Source organism: Parasteatoda tepidariorum, chromosome 5 (assembly GCF_043381705.1).
Source record: "Parasteatoda tepidariorum isolate YZ-2023 chromosome 5, CAS_Ptep_4.0, whole genome shotgun sequence".
NCBI lineage: Eukaryota > Metazoa > Arthropoda > Arachnida > Araneae > Theridiidae > Parasteatoda > Parasteatoda tepidariorum.
The window spans coordinates 16,552,085-16,566,377 of record NC_092208.1 but is presented as its reverse complement, the minus strand read 5'-3'; the positions used below and the strand labels follow the sequence as shown (position 1 = coordinate 16,566,377).

The 14,293-nt window shown below is 27.4% G+C and overlaps 1 protein-coding gene across 6 annotated transcripts in view; it reads left to right on the top strand.

The window, feature by feature from the left end:
* Window positions 1-102: 102 nt before the first annotated feature.
* The window catches only part of LOC107456962 (uncharacterized), a 28,642-nt gene continuing 14,451 nt past the window's right edge, over window positions 103-14,293 (top strand). Inside the window, exons 1-6 of one of the 6 annotated variants that reach the window (XM_016074966.3) lie at window positions 103-245; window positions 1,621-1,678; window positions 3,577-3,718; window positions 5,275-5,581; window positions 11,292-11,395; window positions 14,222-14,278. In XM_016074966.3, the coding sequence (XP_015930452.2) occupies window positions 1,659-1,678; window positions 3,577-3,718; window positions 5,275-5,581; window positions 11,292-11,395; window positions 14,222-14,278 (630 nt within the window). In that variant the 5' untranslated portion in view covers window positions 103-245; window positions 1,621-1,658. Of the gene's footprint in view, window positions 743-1,620; window positions 1,679-3,576; window positions 3,719-5,274; window positions 5,582-11,291; window positions 11,396-14,221; window positions 14,279-14,293 lie in introns of all 6 variants that reach the window. The other 5 variants (XM_016074969.3, XM_016074967.4, XM_071181131.1 and 2 more) reach the window with 5 other exon arrangements.

Sequence of the window (14,293 nt, the reverse complement as noted above, 5' to 3'; positions counted from 1 at the left end):
TGGAAAAAAATATTGGTTTCTTCCTTTTTTTCTCAGTTTTACAAAATTTTTAAATGATGCAATCAAAAAGTTTTTTATCCAATGAAATCTTGCGGCATCAGTGTTTTGCGATGACGTCAAAATTGTTGTGTTGGAGCTTTATGGTGTGACTCACTTGTTGTATCAGCAGTTGACCGGTGTGTTGTGTAATTTCGATTATAAATTGTTAATTTTATCAAAATATGCTATTAATTTTTAACAAGCAGGTAATTAAATTATTGAAATTTAAATGAATTTTATCGAGACTTTGAAAATTTCATTAAAATCTGCTCACAATATGTTATCTTGTTATAACTCGAACCACGTATCTAAAAATAACTCATTCAATCGAAAAAAAGAAAAAAATCTAGATGTATATATTTTTATTTTACAAAACCTTCTTAAATATTTCTTCGTTTAATTCTTTTTTTATTGTCACGTAATACCTGTTAAGATCTCTTTCAGTTGCTATACAATTGTGTTTATTTCTCTACTTTCAGGAAATAACAAAATAAACAACCATGTAATTAAATGGTACTTAATGCTACTGTATTTTGGCGTGGTTAAGATCATTTATACTGTGTCTGTTAATTGTACTCTTTTTCGATCATTCATTATAAGCATATTTTATAACGAAAAGACTAAGGAATTTTTAAATTTTGAACACCTTATTATTGCATTGCTAAAATGTTGCCCTCCCAGTTGAAAGTGTTTCCAGTAATAGGTTGGTGTTGTGAATGTTTTTGATGATGTTCTGTATACATAACATGATTGTAAAAATTAAATGACTGTATTTATAAAGTTACATTTTGTATTTTTAAGAATTATTAGCGTTTTCTACCCTTTAATAAAATATACATACCAATACTGGCTGATACTAAATATGCTGCTGTTTTCAATGATAAAAATATTTTATTAGTAAAAGATTTTCAATTATTTAAAATTAAACATGGGTTTGCTTTGAATAAATTATAGTTTCCATAATAGAATTCAGATAGTTCTTTTCAAATGAATTCACAATTTTTAGCTTTATTGGCTATTATTAAGAACTGTATTAGTTCTCCATAAGAGAGCTTCGACCTTATATGTTTCCCAGAATATATTATGTTTAGTGTCTGTCTTTTATGACTCATTATTTTTTTCATATGCAGTATTCAAAGTGCAAATGAAATCGCACTTAGCCTAATGATGTCTAATTATATATTTTTTTATTTTTTTCAAATTTATTGAATTACAAGTCTTTATTAGAATTATCTATAATGAGATCTTGGTAATTTTATAATGATTTCTCATACCTAAAAATTCATTAAAGTTGATTGAAATGCTGTTAATCCATTTTAATTCAGATTGTCGCACATTATAATAATGTTTTTTTCTTTACTGCGGCTATTTCCAAAAAAAAAAAAAACATTTATTAATTTGTTGCATGAGGTGTTACTTTCAAATTAACTTTGAAGTAAAATTGAACCAATTTCTTTTAATTTCTATGCATAAACCATATCTTAAAGTTGTTCATCTAGTTTTTACTATTGATATTGCAATATTATAAATAAATGTATATAGCTATATATATATATATATTGCTTTTTAAATCTTTTTTAGCAGTTGTTAAGTGAGAATACTGCCTACTCTTAGCTATCATGGAATCTATTTTATGCAGGTAATTAAGTTTTCAGTTTTATTTTGATAGAATCAAATTTAATTAGAATTAAATAAAGTTAGAAAAGTAAAATCCCTATTTTAAAAAAAGACTTTATTTTTTGCATTTTTTTTATGGATTGTGTGGATAAAAAGTGATTTTTTTTTCTTAGCGTGAAATAAAATTTATTATTTCTGTACAAAAAAAGAACTTTAATTAGTTCAAAGTCTTCCATTCTGGTCGATGACCTTTTCCCACATTTCTGGTAACTTCATCATCCGGCATTCATTGAAATTCTGGAGTCTATCAGCAGAAAGCTCAAACAAGTGTGATTTGAGGTCATCGTTATTACTGAAACTTTTACCATTTAGAAAATTCCGTAAACTTTAAATTAAATTATAATTCAATGGTGCAATGTTGTGACTATATGATAATCATCACTCACAACATGATGTAACACACAGGAAATTACTGCAGCTTCTTTGAGAAACAATATTGCGTCTTTCATATATCTTAAATGATCTACTAAATATATTTAACTGTAAGGAAATGTCTAAGAAGTTTGAACAAAAGATAAAGAAATCTGGCTTTTAAATGAGACATTGGGGTTTATCTATAGATGTTGTATGTCCAGTTGCAGGCTTGGCGCTTGGTTGGTCAAAATAATCTACAAAGAAATAGTTATATAAGAGTGATTACACATCAAATCAACCAGCAAAAGTTTATTTTTGGCTAATACATGGAAGTAGCAAATTTTATCAAAAACACAGAGTTTTTAAACAGATTCATGGTGCATAGCGTTATTAAAAAGTGCTTAAAGCTGCTTATTTTCGTTTTTTAAAAGCCGTTTAGTTTTTTAAAGGTGCTTTTTTCATTGGGTATTTTTAAAAAGTGCTTAATTTTCCCTTTTCGAAAACTAGATTTTTTTCTTTACCTTGTCGATTTTCGCCAACGTGCAAAAGCATGGTTTTCGCGTTGTTCTATTCAACGTTTCACAATTCATTCAGCCACAATCCATTTCGCCCTCCGTCGGTCCATAGAGTATCAAAGTGCCAATCATTTTACATGTTTGATGAAATACTTGCGAATCCGCATGTGCGTCAACTGAGCTGAGTTCGATGAAATTCTAGCACTCTACTTTGCATCTCTGCGTTTTGCAAGATATTCTCAATTTCAGGCTTCAGTTTCCACCCTCTGAAATCAAACAGAAAAGTATCTTTTTATGGTGGCTAATATAATCAAGAAAAGAGTTCTTTTTGTCAGTCTTTGAAAGTTATTTTGCATTTTGTTAATGTATATAGTGCTTAAAAATATTTTTAGAGTGCTTGAAAGGTGCTTATTTTTTGTTGAAAGATTTAGCTACACACCCTGAGATTGTTTTTTTAGTTATTACATATTCACAAAATTCTTATTTTTATATTTTTTAAACACCTATAATTTAAAAATGAAGAAAAAGTTTAACTTTGCACTAGATCTAAATTTTTCTTGTGCCACAGTTTCTCATGGCATTTTATAAAATATGTAATGTGGTTCATGTAACACACAATTGCATTAAAACATCTAAGAGAAAAAGGTATGAAATATTGATTAAATTTTGAAGTTAATGTAAAATTTAAAAATAATTTTAGTAGTATAAAGCAGAAAGAAAATCTATTTCGATGTCATAGATTGGCAAACTAGACCTTGATGATCTAGATTAGCATTTTTTAAATATACTGTACTTTGTAGCAGGCTGTAAATCAAATGAAGCTGTTTAAGTTATTTGTGACTAGAATGGTCTAAAGGAGTTAAAATACAAGAAAGTTATGAAAATGAGCTTTTATTCCAAAAAATCAAAAATTCCCTCGGGTCTATAAAAATGCAAATGTTATAGATCTTAGTTATTTGTATATATTTCTCTAAATCCCTAAAAATTTCAGGGATGAAACTAATAACTCTGCGATGATGAATGGAGATGAAATTTTAGATATCCTTCTGGAGGATCCTCTTATGAAGGATTTCAATAGTTTAATGGATGAGGGATTGATAACTGACATTGGACAGTTAGATACTTTTCCTCAGGTAAGTTAATATCACATGAAAAATGAAGATATCATAGCTATAATGGTAAGAGCTCTGGGCATCTGATCAGACATAGCTGCCAACTCTACTGGATTTTGCTAGTTTCTTCTGATCTACTGGTTTAATAAAAATTCTCCTGGTACATTTTTAAAAATTCCCTAAAATTAATTAAGTTTCATGGAGAAATCCCTATTGAAATAGAATTTTTGTACAGATCATTGCTTGCTAGAATATTTAAATAAGTATTACTAATATGCAGTGAAGCAAACCTCATTTATAGAAATCAGTTAAAAACTTCTTTTTTTTGTTTGTTCTAAAATGTTCAGTTTATTTTTATTCCGAACTCTCTTTTTAAATTGTCTTTTTTTTAAATTAATATCTTAGTATCTCTTTTTAAATTATTAACTATCTTTGATGAACTAAATGCCCATTAATATTCGAAATTATGAGTATACACAATATTTCGAGTATGTTTAATATCAATCATAACTGGAAAATATTGCAGTTTTTCCTATTTTGATGACTATTAAAATTCCTCATGTGTAAAATATTTTGTACCTTTTGCAACAATTATCATGAAATTTATTTTGTAGAATCTACTGGATTTTCCCCTATTCTTGTTGGCAGCTATGCAAAGAACACTAAAACTTCGATTATATTATTATCAATTATTATTTTTATAAAATTACTTTTTTTTCGATTGGTAAATAATATATTTTATGAAAATATTATGATTTAAGAAAAATATTTTATGAAAAATATAATTAAAAAAAAAAATTAGCGAGATTTATACCATGGAATAATATCTGCTTACATTATCTTTGTGCACTTCTTTTCAGGGGCATCTAATAAAAGCTTACCATGGGTAATCACATACCTCTGCCTTACTCTATCCCTTAAAAATTATTGCAAAAAGCATTTGTCTGATTATTAACTTCTATTCTCTTTTTCTTAACTTATATAGTCTTCATTGATAAATAAGTTTAAAATAGGTACCTATGTTTTTTTATTCTTTAAAAAGTTTAACATTGCTAATTAGTTATTAAAAAATCATGCATGTCTTATCTGAAGCTAAACTGCTTATTAAAATTATTAAGTTGACATGAGACTACTGGTTTTAGTTTTGTTAAATCAATCATTTGCAAATATATTTTTTTCGGAAGCCTGAGTTGAGATAATTAGATTAAAACAGGTATAATGCTGTTGCATTCATTTTATAATTTTGGATATAAATTAAAAAATAAGGCTAAGAAATATAATCTGAGAATGCTGCAGTTTGATTTTATAATCATTTATAGGCTTTATATTGATTATTGGCTATTCTTTATAAAAAATATTATTTGCAAAATTGGTATTTTCTCGCTTCAGTCTTCTGAACAGTGCCTTCAAACAACTAATTTGAAATGCTAGCAATAAATTATCTCTATATATCATGTATTTATTATATTGTATATTTTTAAATTGTGTGCAACTAAATTTGTTACTTTAATTTATGTATATCCTGACATGTTTATCCACAATGTCAGTTTTTTTTAATGTTTCGTTAATTTTTTTAGTGTTATGGAAATGATAATACTCCTGACTTTTGGAATTCATTCCTGAAAGACATTGAAAGAGAAAAGTTCCCTGTTACTGAAATTCCCAGTTCTAGTGAAAATCGTGACACTGACTCCACTTCTCGCTTCAGTGATAGTGCATCACCCCAAAGTGTCTCCTCGGGAAGTGATAACATGGAATCTTCGATTCTAATGGAGCCGTTCATTTCAAACTTTAAAAAACAGTCTGATCATGATCTGTACTCTGTGCCTCAAGTATATTGTGACAATAGTATATCAGGCTCTCACCAAACAGCTATTGAGATTGGTAATTATTTATCAGTATTTCAAGCATGAGATTCTTCCTCAGATCTATGATTTTTATATCATTTTCTGATCTTTTGCTTTATGTTAAAAGCAAAGTTGAAAATCTGGCGTTGTATACAATGCTTAAAATCGATCTGGCAATTATTAAACAATTTACATATTGCCTATGCATTGTAATCACTGCTAATAGACAATCTGGCAATGTATGTTGTTTTTTAGGATCTTACGAATTGTGCAGGAGTTTTGGAAAACCAATTAATTTACAATTGTCCGCATGATTGCCAAATTAATAATTCTTATTTTTCATACAATGTATACAATGCTTGTATGATGTGCAATGTGTGCTATGTATATATAAATTTGGGCATTGTATACAATGCAAAAAATTAATCTGACAAAATATACATTTATTAATCTTTTTACATAATGCTTTGGCATTATATTCACTGCTAGCGGACCAAATGGAATGGATATATATTTTTAGAACCTTACAAATTGTGCAATAATGCGGAAGTTTTGGAAAGCTGCTTAATTTACATTTTGTTGCATAATCACAATATATATTCATATAATTCCTATTTTTTCAGCAAATTATTGTTATTTACCCCATATACTTGTTTTTATCCATGTAATTTCACTCTTTTCAATTCAGAGAATTTGTTTATCCCTGATTTTCGTTGATTTAGATCTTTGCAAAGAAAACTGCTTTTGATTTTTTATTCTACTGGGTATTGTTAGTGTGTGTTGCATATGAAAAATATGTCTATTTTAAAGTATGTGTTTTCTCAGATTCGGAATTCAGAGTTAGTCTTTGTGTTTTTAGAACTTACAAGAAAAGATAGAATATGCAAGTGCTCTCTGTCTGCCTTATTGCAAAAGAGCTGTATTCTGGTGCGGTCAATACTTTTTTGTAAAATAAAGTGAAGGAATGTTCAGCTTTTGAACTGAGTTCACTGTGAAAATCTTTTATGTTAAATGTGAATATAATGTAGGATTACTTAAAATCTTTACAGTAATCTCTATATTAAAAAAAAAATTATTGCTGTCATCGCCAGTGTAAAAGTACCATTTGCTTAGAATCAGTTACTGCTTATTTGAAATACTTTTTATCATAAAAATAACTTGTGATTTCTAAAGATTAATTTTTAAAAAAAATTATCTTACAAGCTGGTATTTTAAAAATTTTTGAAACATTTCTTTAAAACACATTTTTAGTAAAATGTTGCCACTCCCTTTATGTATAACTTTAGTTTTTTAAAAGAATAACTTTTCCTGCCAGTAATTTTTTACCAAAATATTTAATATAAATACATATTTATAAATTATTAATACTGTTGATTATTGCTAGTTTAAAGTTATGAATATAAATTTGACAATTGAGAAAAGTCGAAACTCTTCTGCACAGCAGCTTGTGCTGTTGATTTTTTATCTAAATTTTTATATTTAAAAATCAAATAGATGGGAGAAAATTTTGATGCACCTTTCTAAAATATAGAGGAAAATTGTTAGTGAGACCATGGTCCAACATGGACTGTAATGCCAGGAAGTTAGTTAGTTTTTCTAAAATATCTCTGTTTCTAATAAAAATTTAAAAGCTGAATTGAGAGAATTTCACAAAGGACAGAAAATAAGGAATTTTTTTCTGTTACTTGATTACAGATTTAACTGTACTGAAATTTGATAAATTTTTATAGTATCATTGTATAAAATTCAAATTAAATTTAAACAACATAAAGTTTATATGAAGGAACTTATATTTGCAAATTTAGCTACATGTTTGTTAGATCAGGGCTGATTGTGCTCCAGAAAAACTCCGGATTTTTCGCTAATAATGATCTGGAAGTTTCCGGAGATCGAAGGTCCAGACGTTTAAAAAAAAATCATTGATTACAGAAGTTTCTGGAAATCAAATTTTCAAAAATGGAACTTAAAAACGCAGTTTATTTTATTTGTTTGTAAGGGAGAGCCAGAGAGATACTTAATAAGCTTATATTCATGACTAATATTCATTTTTTATCAGTAACTAGTTATTATAATCATAAACTCAGGAAAGAAAAACATATTTGTTAATTTTAATTACTTCTCCTGGTCCTCATAGATATGTGTAATTTTAAATATATTTTAAGTGAACTAAGAAATATTGAGAAAAAGGAAAACAAACCTTGTTTAAATTTGTTTCAATTTAAATTTTTTTTTTTTTTTTTTTAAGCAGGAAATTTTCCGGAATTTTGACTTGGGCTTACTGTATAAGTTCTGCTTAATCACCCCTGTTAGATTAAGCAGAACTTATACAGTAATCTCTGTGACCACATTGAGGTTGCACTCGGTCACATTTGGATTTATGAAGATAGCGCTGCAGATTCAATCTGTAAATTCTGCTACCGGGGACATTTATAGCTTATTTTAATTGATATTTATTAAATTAATAATTCATTTTTACTCATAAAATTTTTGATGCAGAGGTCTTCAGGTATTAAACGTCTAACATGAAGTCACATTTTTAAAGTATGAATGTAAATAATTGTTTTCTTTATTAAAGAATAAAATAAAAAACATCCTAATTAACAGAGCATGAACTTTGTACTGTTTGTAAATATTATTCTAAAATATTAATTCTTAAATTATAAAGGATTAAATTATAAAGGATTTTTTTTAACAATGTTTGATATGCTTCTCATGTTTTCAAAAATCTGATTTTACCTATCTTGACAAATGCAATATTTAGTATTGCAGGCACTAAAATAACGTGAATATATACATATATTTGATGTCTCGTGATTGTTACTGTGTTTCTCAATTTAAGAAATGTATACTTCAATATATAGTTTATAGATTTTAAAATTGTTTTCAACTTGGAATTTTTGGAGATTTTTATTTTCAAAATTAAAAGCAAAGTTTTAAACAGGACAATCAGCTTGCTACAAGCGAGTAAATTGTTAAGTAATATCTGATACGGGGTACTTTTATTTAAATTAAAAGTGTTGTACAGATATTTAAATACTCCTTTTAAACCTGATTTTTAAAAATTGAATTGAGGAAGGTTGGTTAATTTATTCTGTTGAATTTTTAGGTATCTCTTCATTTTTTTAAAAAATTATAAATAGACCAGTAAATTATTTAGACAATATTTTCGAACCACTTTCGGCTTTTAGTATTAACAAATTCTACTTTTTTTCATATTTGTATGCATATATTATTCTATCGTGATTTGAAAGAAATTTAATTAGTATAAATTTTAACGCATTTTTATTGATTTTAAATCTTACTGTAAATTAGAGAAATATTAGTTCAAATTAAGTGCGCAAATTTTTCTCTTTTTTAAGTTTATTACTTGTAATTATGAAGGTTATAAGATGTTTCAAAATCATAACAAAAATACTTTTTAGATCGCTTTAAAATAAGGATTTTGAAAATGTTGTGATCTATCTTGTACGAGGCAATCTCCTTTAACTATGTTATATAAGTTAAACTATATAATTCTGAAAGGATCATTTTCTATTAAGCATATTATGCAATAATTTGTTTATAATTCTACATAGCTGATACGGATTAAGTGATGTTGGTATATTTTTTTTCATGATAATTGAATCTCATTTTTTTTGATGATTGCAAATTTCATGATCGCGATTTTAATAATTATTATAGGGTTTCCAGGGTACTTGAAAGTCCTCGAATTTTGTTTAAAAAAATCATAGCCCCAAAAAAGTCTATTTCTGTGATAGAGTGCTTCAAAAGTTTTTAATTTTCTCAGGGTAATTTTCGAAACGGCAATAATAATCTTTCCTACAGAAAAGAATAAAAAGAGAAAATTCAAACAAAATGATAAAAATTTTAATCACTCCATCTCCTTTTGCGGATTTTTTTAATGAAGGATGATAGTTCAAAGTCATCTAAGTAGGAGTCTCAAAATCTTATCTAAATTTAGAAAAATTCCCTTACTCTTATTTACCCTTCGCCTATGATTGGATCACAAAATACAAGTAGGGTCTGGAAAACCAACAGTGAAAAGAAAAAATTTAACGAAACCATGTCTAGTATTAGCATTGTTTTAGCCATGTGTTGTATGCCATGCACTAAATTTGTAATGTGTGGTCTTTTAAACTTTTTTTTAAAAATTTGCTAATGTGAGAAAATTAAAGTTTTATTCCAAATTGTAGAGAATCTAAGAAGAGTTTGCCGAAATTCTGATATTTTTTCCTTTTATAATACTGAAAATCTGGTGATTTCTAACATATGCAATTTATAATGCAATAAAATATAAAATGGTAAAGAAATTTGTGCTGAAGCAACTTTTGAAAAGCTCCATGATTATAAGTGATCTATGAATCAGTGTGTCAAAGATCTCATTAAAGATATTTGTGAATCACTCATCTGGGTTTGCATGCTTTATGAATCATGCAGAATGATACTTTTCTGAATCATGCATCGCAATTATCATTTAAGTGATTTATGAATCACGCTTTAATATTTATGTAAGAAGGATTTAAGGATTACTGTTTGAAATTCTTGTGAAAACGATTTATAAATAACATTTAGCAATTCTGATTTTAGTTACTTATTGAATCATGAATCTCATTTTGCATTGCAATGATTACCAGATTATTCATCTATTTTTTCATACAAATGATAATCAAACCACGAATTGAGAAATTAAAGTATTCAAAGAATTATTCAATGCAATTCACATTAAAGTGATTTATGTATCTTTCATCAGGATTGATGACTTGTTACTTTGAGTATGTTTCCAACTGTATCATTTGCTATTCATATTATTTCAACCTATGTTGCATTTCAATTTGCAAAGCATACGTTGTGATATGTAATTTATGCAATCTTCAAGGCTTGCTTTATCTTTCATGTAATTTGATTTATGTTTTCTTTATCACGATTTGTATACATGTGATTTAAAAATTAAGCATAGTGAAGAAAGTTTGGTAAATTTTAGTTTATTTGTCAAAAGATTATACTCTAAAAGAGTTTATGTCCGAAATACATTACTAATATTCTGAGGTCATAAAAATATATTGTGTTTTTAAGATTGAAACAGATATGCTAAATATTATTTTTCAATTAGTCCTAATATGCTTCATAAAATTTTTCATGAAAAGTTTTACTGGTGCCAATCTTTAAAAGTTGGCAATTATGCTAATGTCAATTGGAAATTTTTGTTAATCTTCAAACTGATTTAAACTGCAATGTAACTATCAAACCATTAGTAGCAGTGGGCTACACATATTAAAAAAGTATCACAAGTATTAAATTTAAAATTGATCAACTTAATATATGCTTTAATGTAATGAAATCTGTTGAATGTTTTTTGAAAATTGAGTAGGAACCCTGTATTAAATATAATTCCAAGGCAAACTACTTTTTTAGTGCTAATATACTGTGATTAATTTGAAAGATTCAATGTTTAATTTCACTATTTTACACATCAGTGATTTATGCTTTTTTTATCAAGCAAAGCTGATAAGAGTTTCTAGAGTTTTACTTTATCATCCTTATGAAAATATCTGTTTTCAAAAATTAAGATAAAAAAATATAGTCAAATACCCAGTACTTTTCATGTGAGAAAGTTATATTTTAATCTCTTTTAAATATAAATTTAGGAAGGACACCTTCATTAGTGTGACCTTATTTTTTATTTTAAAATGTTTATGTATTTAACTATATTTTTCAAGAAATTTAAATCATTCATTGTTTTGTTTTAGGGGCTGATGTAATTGTAGAAACATCTGAACATTCTCAGTTAGATGATTCTAATCATTCAACCATAATCACACTGCCTTTGCCACAAATCACAAAATCATCCACGGTAATTATAGATATTAATTTTATTGTGTTATAAAAGTGTAGTAGAAACCTGATAATCCATCTAACGTTTGGTATTGAAAAAGCTGTAGTTAAAATAAGGTAACCCTGATTTGGTATTTAAAGAAGCTGTTAAAGTAAGGTAATAGTATTTGTTAAAAAAGCATTTCTAAATGTGAGTTATTTGTAATCCATATCAAATGCATAAGACTCTTTAATAAAATCAATAAGCTAGTGTTAAAATTTTTTTACTTTTGCGAGTAATGCTTTAACCTCATAAATATACATCACTTAATTGTATCGAAACACACTGGTGTCTAGTTCTAGTTGCTATCAAATGGTGAATATTATAGTTGAGAAAATTAATATCATGCTTCACTTTGCGACAAAATGTTTAAAATTCAATCTGGGGCTTGTAAGACAAATTATTTTGGTCCCTTATAAAGTATGTTTTCTGATGTCTACATTTAATACACATTTTCTAGAATTCTTAGAAAAATGTAGCCATAAGACTATGAACTCTAGGACTCCTAAATTGATATTTAAAAGGGAAAGGGGGGGAAATATGTTTGAAAACTCCGACCAATCACTGATAAAGTAAGGAAGAGCAAAGGAGACATTAAAATAATCAAAAATCACCTATTGTTAAGTTGGTTTCAGCAAGTTCTTTTTAAGTTTGCAGTTTTTGGTCATCTGTGCTACCTGACATGTGTCTAAACCACAGACAACTTACTAATCATCTGAGAAATTATTGATCTATGCTTTAAAGTGTATTAGAGTGTCATAAATCTTTAGGAAGTCTACTCCTCTGGAGAAAGCTGTCATAAGGGTGGGGTAAGCAGAGCAATTGCAGGTGGCCCCACATTTCTAAAATTCTCATAACTCTCAGTGATATCTTATAAAAAATTTTGCAATAATTGTAAAAATTTCATTTTTTAAAAATTTTTTTTCTTCTTGGTATTATAAAGTTTTCTTTTCTATTTTAATTTTATAGATGTAGAAACCTTAAACCTAAGCTAAGCTTCTGAAGAATATGGTTTTTGCAATTTTAGTTCCAGAAATCAAAATTAGAAACTAAGATATCTTTTAACATGTTTGTATGTTTATTAAAGTTGGCTCTTTAACCCAAAATGTTTATTTCTATAGACTTTATACCTGATATTATTATTGATAAAATTATTCAAAATTTGAAAATAAATTTTAAAATAATTCTAACTAAGAAAATGTTTAAGTTGTTTGATCTTTGAAATGAAAACTGGAATATATATATATAAAATCGGACCTCTTTTTTAATGAATTATTTAAATCCTGATAATAAGTTCGTTAAATAGAAAATCACCTTTTGAAATATTTAAACAGGTTTTAAATTCTTAAACACTAGACATAATTAAAATAGCAATTGATGCATCTTTATCTTGTAATTTAGTATCTACTATTTATTTATAAATCTTAACCATAAAAGAAATCTGCATGGAAAGCAAGAATAGAGCAAAACATTATCCAGTGTTACACTATTATGCTACATACATTTTCAACTAAAAAAAGCTAAATTTATGTATAAAATTTTAGCTGCATTTGTTATAAAAGTAATTTTATCATACATTACCATGCGTTCTTAAGTTTAATTGCTACTGATAAAATCCAATAATTTTGTCTGAGTTTTTCGTTTGAAATGCAAGCAAAAAGGGAAATAGATACTGCTTTCTCTAAAAGTTAAGTACCTTCAAAAATCAATTCAAGATCATTGCTCCCATTAAATGCTTTAAGTTTTAAATGCTCTGAAATATTTTGGGAAATAGGGAAAGCGAATCTCAAAGAAAAGTTCATTAAATAGAAAATTTGGAAATTAAATAGAAAATTGTTATTTGGAGGTTATTTTATGAATAAATTTCTAAACAATTCTTGGATCCTCTTACAAAATTGCAAAATAGAGAAATTCGTGAAAGGGAAGCTCATTAAATGGAAGTCCGAAGTGTGAGTGTATATATATATATATATCTATTTCAATACACTAGGCAAAAATCACCAAGGTCCATTTTTAATTGGGCCATTTAATTTTTAATTTATCTAGCTTAATAATTTAGTTATAGCCTTCCAAATGCTAACGATTTCTCTGTCCCCCTGGCTAGTTCAGGAGAGTAGGTAATCCTTTTAAAAACATTTTCCAGGTGATGAAAAGGGCCCAAATATTGACATTTTTTTTAAACAATTATGTTNAATTTAGTTATAGCCTTCCAAATGCTAACGATTTCTCTGTCCCCCTGGCTAGTTCAGGAGAGTAGGTAATCCTTTTAAAAACATTTTCCAGGTGATGAAAAGGGCTTCGCTACACTGCCAACATCACAGAAATTTTGCAGCCTTAGAAAGCCTCTTTTAACTAAACCCACTGCCGGTTTTAACATTTTCATTTTTTTTCTGCTTCCAAATATTGACATTTTTTTAAACAATTATGTTCTAATTCCATTTCCCATTATCAGTAAATTGTATTGGGATGATTTTCACCTCTCCGATTCTAGATAGGTAGGCTAATAAGAGCGTAAAAATAAACTCTTTTTCTATTTGCTGGACTATTTGTTAGTAGAAAATGATGTGAGGTTTTTTGTGTGCATGATAATTTAAGATGATTGAAATGGATTACCACTTTCTATGTGCAGAACACCTTGAGTTAGGATTTCAAATATTATGGATGTCCTGCAGTCAAAATAGGCAATGGTTCTGATAAATTGGGTTCTATTGTACTTTATCCATAACATTAAATTATGGAATCTGTTATGAAATCATTATTTTCTTATTGCAATTCTTGATATGTTCATGATTTTTTTTTCTTTAGAAATCTGGAAGGAAGCGAAAGTGTGAAGATGATGATGACTTAAGTCTTTTCAGCACAGTAAGTTTATAAGAA